General features: G+C 31.3%; 1 protein-coding gene across 1 annotated transcript; it reads right to left on the reverse strand.

The window, feature by feature from the left end:
- Positions 1–4,275: 4,275 nt before the first annotated feature.
- LOC105773247 (pyrophosphate--fructose 6-phosphate 1-phosphotransferase subunit beta) lies at positions 4,276–8,921 on the reverse strand. Its single transcript, XM_012594972.2, has 16 exons — positions 8,630–8,921; positions 8,322–8,483; positions 8,092–8,213; positions 7,695–7,748; positions 7,506–7,612; positions 7,302–7,407; positions 7,111–7,174; positions 6,802–6,890; positions 6,214–6,345; positions 5,896–6,066; positions 5,680–5,795; positions 5,423–5,534; positions 5,206–5,290; positions 4,863–4,907; positions 4,698–4,766; positions 4,276–4,589 (listed from the first exon to the last, which is right to left on the reverse strand). The coding sequence occupies exons 1-16, from the start codon at positions 8,817–8,819 to the stop codon at positions 4,513–4,515; spliced, it is 1,701 nt and encodes a 566-aa protein (XP_012450426.1). The 5' UTR covers positions 8,820–8,921; the 3' UTR covers positions 4,276–4,512.
- Between the last annotated feature and the right edge of the window lie 14,978 nt (positions 8,922–23,899).

Raw genomic sequence — 23,899 nt, forward strand, 5'->3', positions numbered from 1 at the left:
TTAACTTTTAAAACTTGATAAACACAATTACCAGTTTGGAAATCCCTTGGGTTCGATCCTTGGAATACTCAAAGTGTTCCATTGTAACACTTATAAATTTTACAATTGACCTGTCATAGTAAAGTCACTTTTAAATTATTAAATAGTATTGATTCTCAGTCTCGATGCACACACACCGGGGCACGGTCAATTCTCTGGGAGATGCTTGAATCACCTCATCAACTAGGCTAACTTCACTCAAAGCCATTTGAAATCAAGCGGAAGATCGGTACCCATTATGAATGCTTCATAAAGGATTTTCCCTAAATTGTGCTCAGATCTTCCAGATACAAGACATTTGTCCATTGGAGGCATTGTGTACAATGCTACATGTTCCAGCGTTATTGTCACTTCGCCACATAGGAGATGAAACACATGGTCTTCAGTCTCTATTGTTCAATCAAACCATATAAGAAAAGGAAGGTTAGTAACTCTCCTAATTTGGTTTGTGTGATAGATTAAGGAATGATTCTTTAGTCAGGCAAACCTATATTCATGTTACCACGAAGTCCAACTATAAGAAAATACTCAATTGTTGTTGCATTCTTGGCGATATGCCCTCATTTGCATCTTAATAAGCGGGCAGCCATTACAGTGCAATTAGAGATAATAATTTGGAGGTACCTAGCTATGTTAGGTTTAAGGTAAATGTGGAAGATTTGTTTTGGTTTTCCATGAATAACTAACAAAATTGATTGCCTATTTATATGTTTCTAAAATCGAGGTTGCTACGATTTTTATGTGAAACTTGACACTTACATGTGTCGACTTTAATTTAAATTTCAGCTAGAATTTAATCAATTATATTGTCTTTTTTTTTTTTAAAAAAATTGTTCACAACTCAAACCAACATATGTCGAGTTTAAGATTAAATGTTATCTGTAATTATTTTAAAATTAAATTAATTTGTTATTGTTTACTTCTCAAATATTTTACCAAAAACTCAACACATATAAATGTCAAGATAAAATAATAATTACCATGATTATAGGGTGCACAAAAAATTAAAATGATTGACATGCACCATAAACTCACACACAGGAATATCATAATACCCTCTAAAAATTATATTCTAATAAATAAATTTCTCATAAACACAATTTACTAAATAATAAAATCTATGATATAAAAGTCAGAAAAACCTCCATGAAATGGTCCAGTACTGCTCTATAGAAAAGCTTGAAAAGGGGTTGAATTGTTTGTCTCGTATCATAGCTGTTTAATTTTGACATATAAGAATGTCACATAAAACCACTAAAGCGTCACCCAGTTTCAGTATTTGAGTTTACTCGTATTTTCTATGAAAAGAATTCCAATTGAAACTGTATAAATTTGCTAATTTTATGAATTTCCTCAATATTTTACCTTTTAATGACAAAAGTGTCATTCTCAAACAGCAGCCTATCACTATACTTTTATAAAGCTAAGGTGCTAAGGTACATTTGTTGAATAACTCATAAATAATTTGATTTATGTTAGTTTAACAGGTTAACTAAATGAATATGTATAAAATTTTCAGATTTGTTTATTAAATGATCTATTATATATTCAAATTCGATTTGAAAATTTGGAGCAAATAAAATAATTTTATTTATAACTTTTGAGTTGCAATCTTCAACGAAACTTTGATCCAAGAATTTATAGACTTGATCTAGGATAAATGTGCGCCGCTTCAAGGGTCATTGAAATTTAATCTTAAACACGGGTTTAGAGAGATGCATGTTTTAGAATTTGATTTGGTTTGGGTTCAAAGATTTTCTAGACTTGATTTTGAATAATTGAAGCCCGCTTACAAGGTTTGATCTTGAAAATGAGTGTGAAAAGAGTTTGAATCCAAAGGTTTTTGAGATTTGATCTTAGATTGTTGAGTCAACTTCAAGACTTTTCTAGACTTGATCATAATGAATGAGTTTTATCTCATTTGTATTGATGTAATAGTATTGGTATAACCTTGATCCAAGAGTCTTCGAGACATGGTATTGGGATGATTCTTCTTCAATGGCCATTTGAACTTGACCTTGCAAATAGATTTAACATTCTTTCTATCAACAGAAAAGGATCAAAGCGCAACTTTCTTTAAAACTTATGTGACGTTCTTTAGAATAAATAAATGCTACATAAATTTGAATTTTTTAACGAACACAAATTGAATACAAACAATCTCAAACAAATAGAAAGAGAGATTCATTGGTTAAATTGATTTATAAGCCTAGCAGTAACATTTAGAGGTGTTCATGAGTCGGGGTGAATCAGGCTTAAGCATGATATTAACATATTTTTATATTTGCCTAAGCACAGCTCGACCTGAAATATGAGTTTAAAATTTTACTCAAACCTACCCATATTTGTAAATGGTTAATCCAAATCCAATTTAAGCCTACCCATATTAAAAAAGTATTTATATTATTTTTAATTTAATATTTAATAATTTAAATAATTTTCATGTATTAAAATTTTATAAATAGGCAATATAACTTTTTGTAGTATGTTTACATTATATTATAGTAATATTTAAGCTAAAAGGTCTTTAAAGACCCTAAAATTTTTCAAAAACCAATTAAATTCTTATATTTTTGGCAGTGAATTAAGTCCCTTTACTCAATTGAGAAAAAAAAGTAAGAAGCTTAATTGATTTTATTTTTTTAAAAATTAGGGGTTTAAAGACTAACTTATTTTGTGTTAGAAATCATTTAATATATAAAAATAACATAGTATGATATAATATAAACTTAGTAAACGGGCTAAGCTCTATCCTTAAGTGCTTAAGCATGGACCCAACTCACATTTTAAACGGACTTATTTTTTTATTTAAATCTATTTTTTGGAGTTAATATTTTTTATTTAAGCCTCCCAAATTTTGATCGGCCTTTTCAGTTTGATCAGGATAACTCAATCCATAAATTAGTCTAATAACATTTTCAGGACATTTGATTCATAAAATATAAGACTTTCCTAATAATATTGTGAAAATGTGAAATTACATAGCATATAATCGAATATATTTGATGTAAGAATTTACTTGCTAATGAAATAAAATATACCCTAAAATTCTTTTTATTAAATTATCCTCGTAAAATTTGCATTTTATTTTTCGACGCAGGAATTAAAACTTATTCTATTTTAGTTTACACATTAAATTAATTCCATCTTTTGAAAATATATAAACTAAAATTGTAGGAGATAAGCTAGGCTTCTCTTTTCATAAAAGGAAAGAATAAAAATAATTACTTAAACATTTATCAGTGATGATCTAAGGAAAAATTTAAATAAAAATGATAAAATTGTTATAAAAACAATAGTATTTCAAGCATAATATAATAGACTAAATGGTAATTTTTTAATGAGTCAAATAAATAAATAATAAATATAGTTGAAATGTTACCAATTGACATTGACACATGCTCAAATGCATTTTATTCTCCTATTTACAGGTGAAAAAAGGTTATGGATAGTTGAAGGAAAAAGAAAGTAAAATGAATTCAAGTGATTATAAATTAAGTCGTATCATCAACAGAATGAAAGATAAAAGCCAAGTAAAAGATGATATTAACATCATCTTACACTATCAAATCTTTAAACTATTCAAGGTATAGGAATGTATTTTCAGATAACTTCCAATATTGTAAACCAGACGCTACATTAATGTTTGTACAATTACGCTAACAGTAACCGCCGGTTACTTCGTGTAAGATAAAAGGAGGTTTCAGCTATGATAGCGAAATGTATGTTTAGATTTTAGATGGATTGGTTCCTGAAACTTCAGGGGGCTCGCTCGTCATCCAGTAACAGCTTTCAGCCTCTATGAGACGCACCTCTCCGTAAAAAAGTACAGAAAATAACGTAATCTATAGTAACACATAGGGAGAACCATATAGAAGCTAAGTTTTCTCATCCTAGTCTACTCTGTTCTGCAAATAAATTGACTGCAATTTGTGAGGAAGAGGAGTATGGTCCATCTCATATGCTAAACTTTTCAATTTTATTACCTTGAAAAGTCATATTCCTTTAAATGTACATCCAAAAATATCAAACTTCAAGAGAAATGAATTACATCAAATCTCCTCCATTATATCCAAACAGCTACTCTACCTATTGTAAAAGCAGTTGCTTCATAGAAGTTATTTCAGACCCTATATTATTAGATGAACTTGCTGCACATCGGTTCAGAGATAAAACGAGGCCTTCGGTTGCATTAGTTACAGTGTGGGGCATTGACAATAGTGGCTCATTCATCAATAAAAACTAAAGGAAAACTGAAACACTTCAAACTCAATTCCAGGAACAAGTTCATGATGCAACATTTAGCAGGAGGTTCTTAGAGCTTCAAAATCCATAGATAAGCTAATTTATGGTCCAAAAACCTCAACAAAATATAAAACAAGACCTTCACAAGTAAAACAAACTATATTAAGTTTGCCTTGCTATCTCTAGACATTGAAGCTTCTATGAAAGCAGTTTTTTTAATCGATACCTCTAAGCTTGAGCACCAAGTTCAAGGAGCAGAGTGTGGTTAACTGCATTAGAAGCTGGCCCAACAAATTGAATAGGACCTGATATCAAAATACAACAACGACAAAATTAAAGACAACTGGATTTAAAAAATACCGCATCCAATGACACAGAAAAAGAATGTGACATGTACAAAATTAGACACCAACCAGGACTAATGTAGCAGTTTTTACTGGCCCACTCCTCCCGCAAGGAAGCAAATTTCTTGAATGGTGCACCTGCATAATCATCACAACAAATAAATCATGGCATCATGATCTAGAATAGCATTTAATACACAAAATTTGCAAAACAAAAAATGTGCTGAATCATACCATCCAATTCTACCATTGCCTTCTTGATAACAGGCTTGAATTTACCTGCAAAACATTTCAAAGTTAATGAAGTACTAGAATTACTGACAAGAAATGTAAAGAAAGAAACATATGCATACGAGAAGGTGAAGATAATTTCATTACTATAATGTGGTTGATGTTTTTGTTCTAAATTACATTTTACACATTCAAAGCAGCCATGCAGATGCCACTAAATACATGATGAGGAAGTCAAGTGCACTCAAAGAGTTTCTTCACCAGCATAAAATAACAAAGGAAATAAGAAATGGAAGTTCTATAAGACAAAGTCAATTGATGTGATAGGCTGAAGAGTTAACAATACCATGCCTCCTCTCCACGTCCATCATTGATGTAAGGGCAGTCCCTCCAACAGTCCATTCTTCAACTGGGGCACACAAATTTCCTACCTGTGGACATTACAATATGAAAAAACAAAACAATTAGTGCATTAAATTTAAAAGGGCAATTGAATATCAATATAACCCAAAAGGAAAAGGATAAGAAGGTGCAAGAAGACAGAAAAAGGGATCAAAACAAACTGATGATATCAATCCGGTTTTTCCACTGTGGAGGAGAGCACCAGCACCATAGCCCAAAGCATAGCAGTATGATGCATCAAAGTTAGTAGGCAAACCACACCTACCTTCATATCTGCAAATTATAAATCAGACAAGGAAAGATGTCACCAACATGAAACAAGTAATTGATTCCACAAGAAATACACTTTATTGGTCTAGTCACTCAGCACTAAGGCTTAAACCTACAAAAAAACGACATTTCTTAACATGATTAGTACCCGAAGAAGTGTGACTGTCCTTTAAAATTGGCTTTATAAGAACCTTCCTGCTTCCTCTTTTCCAATTCGGTTTCAACCATTTGAATGAGCATTTTCTCTGTTTCTATTTTGGCAACCTAATAGCATATATAACAGAAATAAACATTGTGAATTCGGAAGCCACAAAAAACTACAGCAACAAAGACAAGCAGAGGAACATCCTTACAAAGTAAATACCTGAACATTTCCATGGGGATCCCTTTCAAGCATCAATTGTTCTTGAATTGCTTGAGGTAAGAACTCAAAAAGCTTCAGAGATTGATCGGTAAGTTTCTTTTTCCATAGGCCATTTTCATCAACAACATCATGTGCCAGAATTTCATTAAGTTCAGCAATAAGCTGCTGGACCTGGAAGTACACAAAAGCATACATCTCAGTCAAGTAGTACACACAGATGTTTGTGAATAGCAAAGCAATAGATTTCCTAACTACAAAACCTTTGTGAGAACAATCTATTCAATCTGACAAAAGAGACCAGCTGATGACCAACAGTACCTCAGGAATGAAGTCAATAAGACCTTCAGGAATGAGAATAACTCCATAGTTATAACCAAGTTCAGCACGTTTGCAAATGACATCAACCATGTAGTCTGTTACGTTTTTAAGGGTCAGCTTCTTGGCAGCAACCTGCAACATGTAATCTGAATACCTTTGAATCTGTACAGAAAGCTTTTATAAAGCATCTACAGAGCCTGTTACTTTGGTGTTGCGCTGATGTTGGATATATGCCGATATTTTTTTCAAGTTTTCATATATTTTTGAAGAATTACCCTCATACCCATATCCAAATATGTATTGGATACATGTACTTAAGAAAAATGAAGAGTTGGAAAGCAACATAGCCCGTATAAACTTTTACCAACCATTTTATCTTCAAGTAATCATTAGAAAACCTAAAACTTAACACACAAATAAAGAGCATACTTGATAATATACAAAAAGAATGTCCTAAAACAATCAAAACATAAACCTTCTTCAAACTTATTGCTTACAAGTACCAAAAACTGTCAGATACATAAGAATGGTTTATAGAATATCTCTTCTCCAATAAGAATGGTCTAGGATGAATGATCTATAAAATACCTCTTCTCCAATAATAGTAATGTTAGGATGAGTCTGCAAAGCACACTCCAAAGTAATGTGTGAAGCTGCACGTCCCATGAGCCGTACAACTACAGAGACGGGTGAATTGAACATTGTTACCAACATAAATAACAACAGTAGAGCAAGGGGCAGAGAGGTCATTTCAATCCTAATCTAATTTGAAAGGTAAACAGACACGTGTTTTAGTGGTATAAATGAACACTGATTAAAAAAGTAGTCAATCAGTCATGAACATAGGTATGAACCCTTTCAAAAGGTTCATGAAATTTGAAAGCTTTAAGCACTTACAATGATAATATTTTCCAGTTGATCGTGCATCTATCATGACATTCCCAATCATTTCAGCATATATCTATAAGAAGATAAGCAAACATGAGTATATATCTAACGCAGTGGCATATACAACAAAAGGGTGTATAAGAAATACTTGCACAAATGTTAAAATAAAGACCTATAAAATGTGAACGCAGAAGCCTTACTTTGCAAGCAGTATCAAACCCAAAACTTGTAGGAACCTCTTTGCATTTCAAATCACCATCGATGGTTTTTGGGCATCCAATCACTCGAGTTTTCAGATTTTTACTCCTAATTGGCAAATTGAAGAAGCAAGTAAAGTAATATGGTATACATACTTTCCATCAACAACAATATATATCGACAATACAAAATTTCTCTAACTGTACCTGAAGTTTTCAGCAAGAAGGCAAGCATTTGTGTTTGAGTCATCCCCACCAATAACAACAAGCCCATCCAGATCAAGCTTTGCTGCTGTTTCTTCAGCTTGCTTGAACTGAAAATCGTACCAACTTTATTCAGCAATTATTAGTTGATAAAAACTCAATAACTAGAATCAAATACAGATGTAACCTTACCTGCTCAGGAGTTTCAATCTTGTCTCTCCCACTACAGATCATATCAAAGCCACCCTGGTTAGAATAAGTAAACACAATTGTTAGGATCTTTGCTTTACGGGTCAGTGCATATGAAACACTGCCATGCTGCTCTTTCACACTGTTTAAATTGTTCTTACCAACAAGAGGAACATTAAGCAGAAGCTACTTTATCATATACTCGCACCAACTTTTCACATGATAATAATGTAGAAATTTCAAAATCATCAAAATTCCCAAAAGCCATAGTTACTACCAAACACTATTAATATTTAAGCACGCGCTGCTAAAATTCAAAAAGGATCTTAAGGCTTCATTTGGTTACTATTTTCTTTTGCTTCCTGACACTAACATTTCTGTAAATACTAGCAAATAATACCTGATTTCTGTAAGGGTAAATATAATCTGCAGTCAATTCTACGTATTTTCCCTTCATGATCCCAGCAGGACCACCCTTAAAACCATACAAAGTGCTACCTGGAGCACGCTCCTGCAAGTAATCTTTCATTCCAAAGGGAAAAAAATTTATTTCCATTAGCACAAGTATCGTAATTCTAAAGTAGCATGCAATGTTATTTAAACGATGTAATTGAGAAAAAAAAGACTAACCGAAAATTCCGCTAATCACATTGTGACCTCCAGGTGCCTGCCCTCCAGACAAAACGACGCCGATCTTTAGCTTCTGATCAGATCCGATATTGTCTACTCCGTTCGGCACCAGCATAGACGAGGGTTGCCCGAACAGATTCGGAAACAGCTTTGCGATCTCATCTGCCAAGAAACAAATCTGCCAGTTCAGTGAACTGAGCTATATACTATTGTTTTACTTGCATGATTATGCAGATAAATTACAAAAAGAAAAAAAGAAACTAGATCGAAAATGAAAAAGATGAATAAAGAAGTGGAGAGAGAAGAACCGGGGTTGCCGGCGGCGGAACTAGCGGGACCATCGACAATTTTGAAGGGGCTTCTGAGAACAGAAGGTACAGGAAGAGCGTGGTCGATACGACTCGTTTGGACCTCGCTGTAAACGGAGGCGAGACGTCCTGCGAACGGAGTCGTTTTAACGGCGGCCACATCGCCGTTAGTTACAAAAGAGGGAGCCATCTCTTTTTTACTTGTAAATTTTTTTTGGTGGTTATACCTAACTCAGTCCTATCAGTTGCGAGCCGACTAGTGAGTAGTGATTCAAGCGTGGCGTGGATCTATCAGATTTGTCCTGAGTCGCTTTTAAGTCAAAAAAGAAGGGTAGTAGTGTCATTTCAGGTTACATATTTGGGCTCTTGGGAGACTCCGCCCCTGAAAAGGTATCTGTTTGCCCATTGAAATCGGTGGTATTTTAGGAATTTACCAGGGAAACGACAAAGAATCAAATACTTTCAGGATCCAGTAACGGATGAAATCATAGCAGAAAGGCGGCAGAGGCACGATAAACATGAGTAATGCAACAAATAATTTAAGTAATATATAATAAATTAAATATGTGAAGATTTAATTAAACCATCCTCAAATTTTCCAATTTTCTGCCTGCATTCAAATATTTAAATCTATTATTTACTATGCAAAGTCAATTTGATTATTCATTAATAAATAATGAATATGCAATGTGAGTAGTAATTAAAATACCTAAAACAAATATCATATTTCCAAATATTGAATATCCGTTGTCTATTATCATCTCTAATCAAAACACGTAAAATATTAAAATTTATGACAGAAAAAATTTATATAATACGAGAGAACCACCCATATGTTTTACACACTTTCGTAATTATTTATATGATTAATATTTTAACGATTCAATTGTTATATTTCATGGTCTATTTATATAGATGATACATGTCAAATTTAATGTATTTGCTTTATGTAAAACAAATTCAATCGTTGAATATATATTAATATATAGAGCATTTTAGATCGATATGATAAAAATATTGGGTCAGTTCAAAAATTTACATACATGATAAATATAATTATATTAATAAATCATTAAAATATTAATCATATAAATAATTTTAGAAATATGTAGAATTATTTTAATTTTTACACCCTGTAAGTTAATTATAGTAAAAAGAATCTTTAAAATATACCATGAAGATATGAATACTAGAACTATGATATGGAGATGGAGTGTAGCCTCGGATAACCTAACTTTTTTGGTTAGGTGGGAAATGGGAAAGCATATTCTCATATTCTTTTTTCAATTTTTTTTTTTTTTGTGTGTGTGTTTTGTTTTGCTTCAAATTTTCTCATATTTCATTATACAAGTGTTTGCTTGTTCATAAATATTCACTGGAATCATCCTAAAATATCTACAAATACGAAATGGAGTCCGGCCCAACAGATTGGGTCTTACCTGTAATTGTTGAGTTCGGTATTGGGTTAGGAGGGTGTGATCTAAAACCAAAAGAAAGTGCAAATTGGAGTCCCCAAACCCCACTGCTATGCCCATCTCCACCTAAAAGGATATGGCTTTTTTTGCTTAAGGTGTCTGCTATCCCCATTTAACCATAAAATATGATTAGCAAAGCAATCTCAGTGCATGCAAGATCCAATGATTTACTAAATCAAACCTAAATGATAGTATTTTTAGTGACAAATTGGAACCAGAAATGTCCCCAAGTGCTCCACCTTTCTGGGCTATTTTACCAAACTAGTCCAAAAAATATATTATATTTATAAAAATAATTCAGGTTTAAAAATAATCACTAAAATAACCTAAAAGGAACAGTAAAATTGAGTTGTGGCATATCAATGGCCGGAACCCACTCTTATTTTGCACCCATGATTACCTAATAATTGTGTCAGACTTAAAAAAATTAATTTTTTGGGTTTTGGCCTGTCAATGGCCGGAAGCCATGTATTTTTTTTAAATGGTATAATACTGATATACGAAGAAGGAGAAAAAAAAAAAAGGAAAAAAAATTTGGGTGCTGGCCTGTCAATGGCCGGCACCCAACAGTAATAAAAAATTTAAATTTTTTTCGTGTCAGAATCAGATATCAATATACGAAAAAAGTTAAAAAAATATTTTTTTTGGGTGCTGGCCTGTCAATGGTCGGCACCCCATACAAATTAAAAAAAAATTTCGTGTCAGAATCAGATATCAGTATAAGAAAAAAGTAAAAAAAAAACATTTTGGGTGCTGGCCTGTCAATGGCCGGCACCCAGTACAAATAAAAAAATTATTTTTTTTCGTGTTAGAATCAGATATCAGTATACCAAAAAAGTAAAAAAAAATTTAAAAAGTAAAAAAAAAATTGGGTGCTGGCCTGTCAATGGCCGGCACCCAGTACAAAAAAAGAAAAAAAAATTACTTTTTTCATATACTGATATCTGATTCTGACATGAAGAAAAAAAGAATTTTTTTTTAATTTGTACTGGGTGCTGGCCATCATCCAAAAATTTTTTTTTTACTTTTTTCGTATACTGATATCTGATTCTGACACGAAAAAAAATATTTTTTAATTTGTACTGGGTGCTCAAAAAATTTTTTTTAACTTTTTTCGTATACTGATATCTGATTCTGACATGAAAAAAATTCAAAAAAATTTATTTATTACTGTAGGGTGTCGGCCATTGACAGGCCAGCACCCAAAATTTTTTTTCCTTTTTCTTTTTTCTCCTTCTTCGTATATCAGTATTATACAATTTTAAAAAAAAATACATGGGTTCCGGCCATTGACAGACCAAAACCCAAAAAATTAATTTTTTTAAGTCTGACATAATTATTAGGCAATCATAGGTGTAAAATACAAGTGTGTTCCGGCCATTGACAGGCCACAACCCAATTTTACTGTTCTTTTTAGGTTATTTTGGTAATTGTTTTTAAACTTGGGTTATTTTTGTAAATATAATATTTTTTTGGACTAATTTGGTAAAATAGCACCTTTCTGTCATTACCAGGTGCTTTCATCTTCTACACTCGACACTTGCAAGATTTTTGTTTTTCGCAAAAAGCCTTCAAACTTTTTTTTTAAAAATTAATTGAGGTTTTGTTTTTTTCTTTACTCATTTGGGTACTTGAACTTTCAAAATGTATCAAAAAAAGCCTTCAAACCTTTTCCAAAAAAGCAATTAAGCCCCTACTTTTTTTTTACTTAATTGGGTACTTGAACTTTCAAAATGTATCAAAAAGACCCTCAAACTTTTTCAAAAAGTACAATTAAGACCCTGCTTTTATTAAAAATTATAAAAAAATTTATAAAAATTTAAATCACTATTATTAAATTTTAATTAAACAATTCAAATATTAAAATTAGAAAAAATATAAAAATCATAAAAATTATAAAACATATAGAAATATAAAAAATTATAAAATTTTATAAAGTCCTAAAAATATATATAAAATGTAAAGAAATATAAATTTCGTGAAAAATTTATAAAAAATTATTGTACAAAAGAAGCATTTTATAATTTTTCTATAACTTTTATTGATTTTACTTCTTCTTTTTATCATCTTTCATCACTTGTCACACTGTGTTGCGCCACGTGATGACTTTAATTGAAAAAATTAGGGTCATTAATTTTTTATGATTTTTATAAAATTTTACAAATTTTTTATTTTTATGATTTTTATAAAAATTTGTAATTTTTAATAAATTGTAATTTTTATATTTTTATTAAAATTTAATAATTTTTTAAAATTTATTTTATTTTATTTTTATAATTTTTTCTAATTATTAATAAGAGCAGGGGATTAATTGCTTGTTTAAAAATTTTGAGGGTCTTTTTGATGCATTTTAAAAGTTCAAGTACCCAATTGAGTGAAAAAAAAACAAGAGCTTAAAAAAATTTTTGAAGAAGTTTGAGGGCCTTATTGATATATTTTGAAAGTTCAAATGCTCAATTAAGTGCAAAAAAGAGAGGACTTAATTAGTTTCTTTTTTAAAAAGTTTAAGGTTTTATACACCTTTAAACCTTTTTCTTCAGTAAGTGTTCCGTATATATAAACTCTCAAATATTTTCTTATTATTTATTAATTTAAATTATGTTAATTAAAAACATTATTAATGATGGTTATGATGTAACTAAAATGTACATGTTGTGAAGAAGCATAAAATGTATGAATGCAAGACGTTTTTTATGAGAAAACATGCATATGCATGCCTATATGTACAAAAGTTGTGAAGAAATTCCTATGCTCGACGATTAGTAGAAACATATATCAACTAAGTGAATTGTTTAAGAGTATAAAAGAATCGATACACATAAAATAAACACAATGGTTGAAAATTAAATTTCTATTCCACTTTTAATTAATTTTCCATGTTTTAATATTTTTGAGCATATTTATATTTTACATAAAATATTTAGAGATATTTAATATTGTTTATAGATTTTCTAACATGTATGCCCATATGATTTATCCCTTGATATTGTTATTTTGTTAGAGCCCTTTTGGTATTTTTCTTAAAATATCATTATCTTTAATAGCATTAATGATGGTTTGAAGGATCACTTTCGCCACCAAGAAATCGGTTCGGTTTAATTTAAGTAAGTTCTTTGTTTTTGTATCATGTCTAAGAGCTAGTTTAATAATGCTTTTCAACCAAGAGATCGGTTCAGTTCAATTTGATTAAGTTTGTTGTTTTTGTATCATGTCTAAGAGCTAGTTTAGCAATGCTTTTTAAAAGTGTTTTTAGGTCAAAAAGCACATTTGAACAAAAGTTCAAATTTGCAAGTAGGTTGGGTTGACCCAATTAAAGGTTGAAGATGAAGAAAATGAAATTTCCCCATTTAATTCGTCGGGTTTTTATATTTATATGATTAATTAGGATTAAATATTATATTTTTTTAATCTACCCACAGGAGTTAAGAACAGGAATATAATATAATAATTTCATTATTAAGTTTAAATACGACTTTTAAATAGGAATTAGCCCTACTCAGTTTTTACTTGTTTTAGGATTCATATTTTTGCAGCATTATTTACATTTTATACATTGGTATAATATGATGTATGATTATTTACCTTAATATTTTTATAATTTGTTTTATGCAATAATGTGACCTGTGAATTTTTTTTATATCAAAATGTGACATACTCGATTTAAATGGTGATAGCTAAAAAATTTGGAAGGAGAGAATTATTTTTCATTTAGGGTGGATGGACATTGATTACGCTATTCGTAAAGATGAACCACCAACACCTGTTGCTATTAGCTCTCAAGCTGAAATTGCTCTTTATGAACGATGGGAGCGATCTAATCGCCTTAGTATGACGTTCACAAAGACAAAAATTTATGATAGTATAAGTAGTTCAATTGGAAAACATAAAATGTCAAAGAGTTATTAAGGTCATTGACAAACAATTTGTTTAACGAACCGATTTTCAGTGGTATCGGAAAATGTGGTTTCAGAATCTCATTTTCATAAATCGAGCCCGTAAATATAAAATAGGAATATTTACATAGTTAATATGAAAATATGCTAAAGAATGGACAAGTAATTTCGTCTATAAAATAGTTAATTAAAGCCCAAAAACTAGATTGTAAACGCTCAATCACTATAGGCTTGAGGATTTAAATATCAATTAACCAAATGTCTCCAATGGTAAATAAACCATTTTTAAATGAGAAATAGTGGATGATGATGACATCTCCGCTCTAAATATGATTAGTGAATAGTTTAATTAAATTAAACCATGATTAGATTAATTAAGTGAAATTAATTAAGCTTTAAACGTAGTATATATGTTAAATGAGTGGATGGAAGTGTCATCTTCCTCCTTTATTTTTCCCTTGACGTCCATTGAAGAAAGAAAACCTAAAGTTTTAACTTCAACATTCGAACACTTATAGATTTATGATTTTTATAATTTTTATAGATTTATGATCATGTAAGCTTGATTTAGTTAGCCCATGTTGTGGCGCCACAAACTTGGTCGAACGGTCCGATCCGAATCTGAAATGCCACATTAGTCACTTACGTGACCACACTACAGACCACCATTCACACTGTAATAACCCGATAGTCAAGGGTGTCGAAAAGTGAGATTCGGGACTCCGTTCCCGTGAAACGAACCCGGAAATATTTTTATTAAATATTTACAAAGTTAGTTAGTAGAGAATTAGATTCTAGTTAAGTAAATTTCGTGAAATTAGGAATTATTTAAGTACAGGGATTAAATCACGTATTAGTTAAAAGTTGAATTATAAATTGAAATAAATTAAAGAGGCTAAAGAAGCAATTATGCTTTTATTTCATTAAAGTGGACGGCATTAATGATGCTTTTATATATATTTATATATGTTAACTTATTATATATATGTTATAATAAATAATATATGTTATAATAATCAAATGAAAATATAATAAAACGAAAGAATAAAGAAAGTGGAAAGAGAATTGCATGCAAAACTAATAGAAAAGGAAGAAAGAAAAGAAAGGAAGACAAGAAAGAAAGGGGCGCACGGCTAAGGGTTCAAGTTCAAATTGGTTAGTGCAATTTAGTTGTTTCCTTGTAATTTTTATATTTTTGGAATCCTGGAATTTAGGGTTACTCGACCTATGTTGTAATTTTTAGTATTGTTCAAGATTTTAGATGTTGACATTGTTGAATAGTTTAAGTATTAGGGATTAAATAGATATATTTTTAAGTTAGAAATGGAAAAGGACTAAATTGTGGAATAAATTGTTGATTTTGAGCAATAGGGACTAAATTATAAAAAATTAAAAATTAAGGGTCAAATTGGAAAAGAGGAAGCTAAAATGGTTTAGAGTGAAATTATTATAAAATATAAAATTAAATGTGAAGGTTAAAATTAGTTTAGGTTTAGGGACTAAATTGAAGAATTAGCAAAATATAGCATGAAAATTGAAATTTAATGTGAAATTGAAATGTGTAATATTGATGTGATTTAATTGTTTTGTTTCGTAGCTAATGTCATACTTGAATACTCGAGTAAAAATGGAAGGATAAAATCAACATCGAATAGCTCGGAATTCACGGTTTGTGTTTCTATAATTCGAACTAAGGGTCTGTTTGATTGATGGACTTGATTTTCCGGAAAATCATTTCCAACTTTTCCAGCGTTTGATTGGCGGAAAATATTTTCCATTTGGAAAATGAACTCCAAAACAAGGGAAAATGGGTTACATTTTAGGGAAAATGTCTTACCCTTTCAATTTCCGTAAGACATTTTCCGTGCTCTCCTCTCTATCGCCTCCTTCATTCCTTCCTTCATTTCCGGTAGAAAAATGCTTCTATTTATCGATTTTCCAGTAACTTGTTTTTTAATTATTCAATACTTGTTTTTTAACACAATTACAAATAATTTATTTGATATTAGTTTTTTCAATTTATAATGATTAATATTGTAGCTTAATAATTGAGTATTATTATAAATAAATCATTGCAATATATGTAAAAATAATTTAAAATATAAAATTTATTAATATATATTAATATATGTAAAAAAACTTTTCCGAAAAATATTTTCAAAAAATCGCAAGCAGTGAGAAAATATTTTACATGATTCAATCAAACACCGTAAAATATTTTCCAAGAAATCATTTTACGGAAAAGTAAAACATTTTCCGAAATCATTTTACGGAAAATATTTTACGGCAATCAAACAGACCCTAAGTTATAAATTATTGTATTTTGAATTGTTGCATATGGTAAGTATTTGAGGTGAGTACTTTTGTACTTGAAATTGAATTGAATTCATAGTCAATTGAAATAGACTGATTTGGTAAATTATGAATTTATTGAATAAATGAAGATTGAATTGAATATATGTGATTATGTGATTATGTGCATATATGAGAATTGAGACATTTGTTGTATTGAAAAGCGAAACGAAACCTTATTGACTGTATCGAACTGAGTCGAATATAGTTGGCATGTCATAGGATAGGAAAAGTTCAGGGATTTCTTCGGCCTCGAGTCGATGAGGCAATGGGTGCCAACTTGCTCCAGTTTAACCGATGAGACACTGGGTGTCAATTTATATAGAGTTGGGCGTAGTTATTACTTTGGATTTATCCGATGAGGCACTGGGTATCAAATTGGTGTGTTGGTTGGATTCGTGTATCCGTTCGAGTCTAAGTCGTGTTAATAGGGGAAATTTTAATAATAATTTATGTGATTGATATTGAAATGACCAAGATGAGAAATGAATATGAGATGAGAAATATTGAATTGGCAAAAATGAGAAATGAATATAAGATGAGAAATGTGATATGAAATGATGAAATGAGATGTGAAACTTGAAACGGGTTCAAGTATTGATCAAAGATATGAATCATGGCATTGCATGAGTTGAAATATTCAAATGCTATATGAAATGTCTTTGATATATATGTACTTGAACATGTGGAATTTAGAGGATGTAATAAAGAATGGGGAAATTTTGTATCATTGATTTGAAACATAAGTGCATAATATTTCTTGTTGCATTCTCACATTTTGTTGCATTCTCACATTTTGATTACTTATATTAAGTTAAATTGTTCGGATTATAGAAATACCACTAAGTTTACTCAGCGTGCGGTTTTATTTTTCGTGCGCAGGCTAGGTACTTTTCGACTTATCACCGACTCAGTATCCAACAACGAATCCCGAGCTCAAGTGTGTTGATATCTTATTTTGTAGTGGCATGTACCTAGGGAGTCCTTGTTGATGATGATGATATTTTGGTTTCTTAGTTAAATGATGGATAAATTGTATATAAATATGTGGTTATAGTTAAGGCAATGTTGGTATGGTAGCTTAGCATAATGCTTGACATGTGCTTAGCTTCAAATTTGGCAACTTTAGGAGTGGAAAGTTAGTTCAATTATAGTAAATGTGATGTGAATGAAAGTCTTGAATGTTTGATGTATTTGAACATATAAAATGTGGTACCAATGAGGGTACATTGGTTAGGCATATTAGGTGATGAATTTGGTATATTTTGGGCATATTTAATCGTGTTTTGAATAGTTTAAACGATTGGTAATTGAGTTGCTTAGTGCCCAAGTAAGTAGGAAATGGTAAAGTTAAGTTTTAAGGTACATTTTTGTGCACACGGCCGTGTGTCACACACAGGCGTGTGACCCAAGTCAATGAGTTATACGGGCTGAGACACGACCGTGTGTCTCAAGTTAGTGAGTTACACGGGCAAAGACACAGGACACGGCCATGTGTCTCAACTTCGAGAGTCACATGGATTGGCCACACGATTGTGTGTCACCTATTTTTAGGAATTTTTGAAAATTACCCAAAATTTTTAGAATTATTTCAAATTAGTCCTACCTATTTTTAAACTATTTTTAGAGTCATGTAGACTCGAAATAGGGGATGTAAGAGTAACTTTTACTTTGAATTGGAATGTATTAGCAAACCTAAATTAAGTGCATTCTACTAACATCATCGAAGATAAAGAAAATAAATAGTCGGAGTATGGACCAATACTCTAATGCTAATAATTGGAATAGTCATATATGCAACTAACTTCTAGCATTCAAGAAGGGATAAATAGTGATAAGAGTGTAGACAGTGGAAGACCAAGTTTAGCATTGCATAGCATGATTCGTTATTAGATTGTATAAGATTCTAGTATGAAAGTATTAGATTGTCGTGACCTGCCCCTGTATATTATAATATTAATGATTAGCTTACATGTTGATTATGATTGATTATTTGTTTTGATTTGTTAGTAATGCTCGTGACCCTAATCCAACGACGGAGAGGGGTTAGAGGTGTTACATACACCACAAGGTTTTCATGCATAGCAAACTATAAAAAATTCATGGACAGTCATACGAACCCTAATAACATGCTTTATCTATCAAAATCATCCAAACAACACCCAAGGGTAAAATCATAATTTTCGTTAAACATACAAAAATATTTATAAACACCAAATTAAACATACATTCAGTTTTTAGAACTCTATTAAAAACAATATTTTTAATCTAATAAATAAAGCTTGGTTAATTTTAAAACAAAGGTTTTAGTAAGGATGTTCAAATTTCAGTTAAAACCAAATTAATCGAATAAAGATGTAATTCGGTTAATAGGTCAGTTAACCGATCTAATTCGGCCAGAGGTCGGTTAATGATTTTTTTGAAAGTTCGGTTATCAGTTAATTCAGTTCGAAATCGAGTAATTAATCGAATTAATCAAACTTAGTAATTAATAATACAAATTATATGTAGTTTTAATTCGGTTAATTCAGTCAAATGAATATTATCAATTTATTTATTTTATATGTTTTACTCTTGTTTTAACCAAAAAAATAAAAAAATATAAATTTCGGTTAATACAATTAACCAATCAAATATTTTAGGTCGATTAAATTTTTTGAAAAATTTTAGTTGGGTTAATAATTAAAGAATTAAAAAGTCATGTTAATTGAGTTAATACTAATTCGATTCAGTTAACCAATCGATTAACCATTTGAACACCCCTAGGTTTTAGGGACTAAATCGTAAAAATAACAAAATATTCAGAATAACCATTTTGTGAAATTGTAAGTAGCACTACAAAATTATACATATAAAACTTAGTCATGCAAAATTTCAAATCATTTCATAGCATTTTGGACATCCAATTACATTGCATAAAAACTAGGACTAGATTGCAAAGAAAACAAAATAAGACATAAACATACAGTGTGCCACGTCGTGACAACATGATCGCCACATCACAACATGATTTGGAGGAGGCCCCACATTAGGATGATGTGAAAAAGGGCATCTTGATGTCGATCCCTCGTTGCAACGTCATTCGAACGTAGTCGTGACATCGTTTGCAATTTTTGTAGAAACAGCCCAGCAGCCTGCATTTGACATTTTGGCTCAGTACTAGACATACAATTTCATGCATTTAAGCCTATTTCTCAATTCTAACATGTCAGATATCATACATACATGATTTAAAACATGCTCAATTACACTAAAATATTCAATAGCAAAATTTGACCCCTCAAGTAAATGGTCATGCTATCATGTTAGTGTTAACTCCAAAATCATTTACTCAACATGCCATATTTGCATATCATGCATTTCCAAAGGTCTTATTTGTTCACTTTATACCATTTTCTCATTTTAGACTTGCCACAACTTTCAAAATACAATTCAAGAATTCACATCACTATTTAGCTAAAAATCATGCTTACCTTTAACTAAAAACTTAAATCAACATCTATGCATCCTTAGAATCATTACTCACAAGCATTAATCAAACACAAACCAAATTTAAAAGTCCTTAACAGCAGTCTATAAATTTTATTTACAGTACCAAATTAGAAAGTCTATTCCCAACAAAACTAATCCTATATTACAATTATTTAGGGAGTTAAAATCGATAACACATACTCAACCAAGTTGCCTTCAATGGATCACTTTGCTTGCCTACTTCTCCCTCCTTGATTAATTTTTTCTTTGCAAAATATTTAACACGAGTGTAAGCTTAACGAAGCTCAGTGAATGCTTAAGAATACCACAATTAAACACCATAATTAAAAACATTATCAAAGATTAAATAACTCAATAATGATACATTGGCATCTTGTGACTATGAAACACGTATAAAAACACTATACATTGGATAAATGGATCTCCAACACACTAATGACTCAAAGATTCTAACATATCCCAAATAAAGAGACACATTAAGCTAACACTCTCTAACACAGCAAACATGTCTCAATGAATGGAGCTTAGCTCAACAATTCTTTATCTCTCCAGCATGTCTCAAATATCAAACACATATGTGAGTACTCAAATTATATGGCATGCCAACTATATCCAATGATTTAAAGATATCACAAGGCCAACATATCACACCTTAGGAAAAATTAAGGTTTGGCCCAATGATGATTTCGAGTATTGAGTTGAAACTTTTGATGTTATGCGGGCTTTAGTTCAAATTAGAAAAAATTTTGATGGGATGAATGGTAAATAGTTGGATTTCAAGTTTTGTTCAATTTCTTTTGAACCGGGAAATCCTTAGTGGGAGACAAAATAATTATAAATAGTAATATGAAAATGATTGAATGGGTTTTGGTGAACGTGAGTGGATGACTATATATGTGGAAGGAATGTCAATTTCTAGGAAAGTTCTTTTGTATCTATTTTCATTTTCTTTCTTCTATCTTTTTCCCTGGTCTGTTGGTATTTTTTTTCTTCTATCTTTTTCCCTGGCCTGCTGGTAAAGAAGATGGATTAAGGAACGATTTGTATGGAGGGAAGAAACTAAATTTTGTGCATAAGTAATTGGGAAAATTTTTTAACTGGTAAGCTCTCCAACCTTTATGTGTTCACGGAATTGAGAAAAAAAAGAAGTTAAAGATTTCAGTTATTCTTTGAAATGTCTCTTCATATCAGTGGAATATAGTTTTCTTATGCATGAATGATTTCATTGTGATTCATTATATGGTTGTGATGTTTGGCTAATAAAGAAGAATGAGGCTCTAGTGTTAAAGGAAAAGCTAAACTAGTATGGCAGTAACAACCTTTGGGTGAGTTTTCGAACTCCGATTCACTATTGTTTGGCTGTATGATGTTGCGATGTTAAGTACATTGTGTTTATGTTATACTGCTATGAGAAGTTGTTCTTGGTTGATCTGGTGCCTTAAGTGTAGTATTTTCGTCAATATACACTTCTAATTTTTCGAACAGTTTGGTTAATAAAACAAATTCATTTATTACATTGCCCTCACATGGTTTTTGCATGCAAAGCATAATGAAAGCAAATGTTACTCATTGATTGTCTAAATGTTTAACTAATACTAAGCATTATTAGGTGGTCAGATCGTAATACAGAAAGATAACTTGTATTAGTAGACAAACCTAAACTTGTCTTTAGTCTAATTAAAAATGAGCAAACCGATTAAAAGACTAATATGTAGTCTATCAAGTCCAATTGGTGAAATGTCTTTTCTTAGGCATTGGAGTAGATGACTCCCTGATCTACCGTGATTCGGTGTAGTAGATTAAACTAGTTTTCACATTTAAAGAGCTTGAATAGAAGCATTTTTTTATGTTTTAATTAAGTTTTTTAGTTTTATTTACATTCAATAAAATGTGCACATTGAGTCTTTTATTAACCTTAAGGGCCGAATGAGGCCTAAGGGAGAGCTAACGTACTTCACTGAACTGCTTTCTAGTGTTCTTTACCGGGATTCGACATGTATCTACTAACTACACTAACTGTATATGATAAATCTAGACGTGAACAAACCATAGCATACATTAGAGATCCCACTGTACTAGAATATGGAATATTTGACATGTAGTCAATCTCATCATCTGATTGTGGAGACAAAGCTGATGAAAGTCTGAAATGGGCTGCTAAAGGAGTACTAACAGGCTTAGCATTCTGCATATTAAACTTGCAAAGAACTTTCTCAATGTATCCTTTCTGAATTAGGTACAATTTACTTGTTTTTCTATCTTTGAGAATCCCCATACCAAGTATCTTCTTTGCTGCTCCCAAATCCTTCATCTCAAATTCTTTAATGAGCTGGGATTTAACCTTTCTTATCTGTCATTTATCTTTCGCTGCTATCAACATGTCATCAGCATAGAGGAGTAGGTACACAAAAGAACCATCACTATTGTTCTTAAAATAAACACAATTGTCAAATATGCTTATTTTCAAATCATGAGTAGTCATAAAAGAATCAAACCTCTTGTATCACTACCTTGCTGACTGTTTCAAGCTATAAAGTGACTTTTTTAACAAGCAAACATAGTCCTCTTTTTTTGAGACTAAAAAACCATCTGATTGCTGCATGTAAATATCCTCCTCAAGTTCTCCATGCAAGAATGTTGATTTTACACCTAACTATTCGAGCTCCAAATCATTCATGGCCACAATAACAAGCAAAGATCGAATTGAACTATGCTTCACAATTGGAGAAAACATGTCTGTGAAGTCTGCGCCTGGAATTTGACTGTAACCTTTTGCAACAAGCCTTGCTTTATATCTGGGTTCTTCAACTCCTGGAGTTCCTTCTTTCCTTTTGAACACCCATTTACAACGAACAACCTTCTTACCTTTAGGAAGCTTTACAAGATCCTATGTTATGTTCTTGTGGGGTGATTCCATCTCTTCTTGCATGGAAAACATCCACTTTTCTGAGTCTTCACAGCTATCTGCCTCAGAATAAGTTGATGGCTCTTGATTTGCACCTATATCTTCAGCCACATTTAAAGCATAAGCAACTAGATCAGCCTCGGTATACCTCTTTAGAGGTTTAATTTCTCTTCTAGTTCTGTTTTTGGCAATAGAATATTATGGTGAAGAAACAACTCTTTTCTAAATTTCTGTACTATCTTGAAGAGTCGACTCTGTTGTAGTTACTGGATCAATTTGAAGCTCCACCTGTTTTTGCTATTATTTATTTGAAGAGTCTTTAAGAGATAAGTTAGGCAGCATAACAGTTTCATAAAAAATAACATCTCTACTAATAAAAACTTCTCTATTTTCAAGACACTATAACTTATATCCTTTTACACCAGCCTTATAACTAAGAAAAACACATTTAAGGGATCTCGGTTCCAATTTTCCATTATCAAAATGAGCATATGCAAGACACCCAAAAATATTTAAATCAGAATAATCAGCAAGATTACCAAACCATACCTCTTATTGAGTCTTTTTCTCAATGGCAATATGTGGAGACTGGTTGATTAAAAAACATGCAGTAAAGGTTGTTTCGGCCCAAAACGACTTTGGCAAATTAACATTTGACAACATACATCAAACATTATCCATGACTATTCTGCAATGCCATTTTGTTGTGGAGTATGATGATATGTCAAGTGTCTCATGTCCACTTCTAATTTACATAATTCATTAAACTCATCAGAACAAAACTCCAAGCCATTATCTGTGCGGAGGTATTTTATCTGCTTTCCTATCTGTTTCTCAACCATAGTTTTCCAAAACTTGAATACGAAAAACACATCGCTTTTCTGCTTCAAGAAGAACGACCAAACTTTTCTAGAAAAATCATCAATAAGTGTTAGCATATAATTATCCCCACCTCTCAAAAGCACTCTGGATGGTCCCCAAATATTAGAATGAATATAATCAAATGTTCCCTTTGTGTTATGGTTTCCTGTGGTGAATCAAACTCTCTTTTGCTTCCCAAAAATGCAGTGCTCACAGAACTTCAATTTGCATATCTCTTGATATCAATAAGTCCTCTTTTGCTCAATTCTACCATGTTGTTCTCACTCATATG

This window comes from Gossypium raimondii, chromosome 6, assembly GCF_025698545.1.
Source record: "Gossypium raimondii isolate GPD5lz chromosome 6, ASM2569854v1, whole genome shotgun sequence".
NCBI classification, from domain to species: domain Eukaryota; kingdom Viridiplantae; phylum Streptophyta; class Magnoliopsida; order Malvales; family Malvaceae; genus Gossypium; species Gossypium raimondii.

Coding starts and splice junctions, on each gene's coding strand:
- LOC105773247 (XM_012594972.2), bottom strand. CDS start 8,819: ATGGCTCCCTCTTTTGTAACTAACGGCGATGTGGCCGCCGTTAAAACG. Junction 8,484..8,629: donor TTCCGCCGCCGGCAACCCCG/GTTCTTCTCTCT, acceptor GTTTCTTGGCAG/ATGAGATCGCAAAGCTGTTT. Junction 7,408..7,505: donor CTTCTTGCTGAAAACTTCAG/GTACAGTTAGAG, acceptor TTTGCCAATTAG/GAGTAAAAATCTGAAAACTC.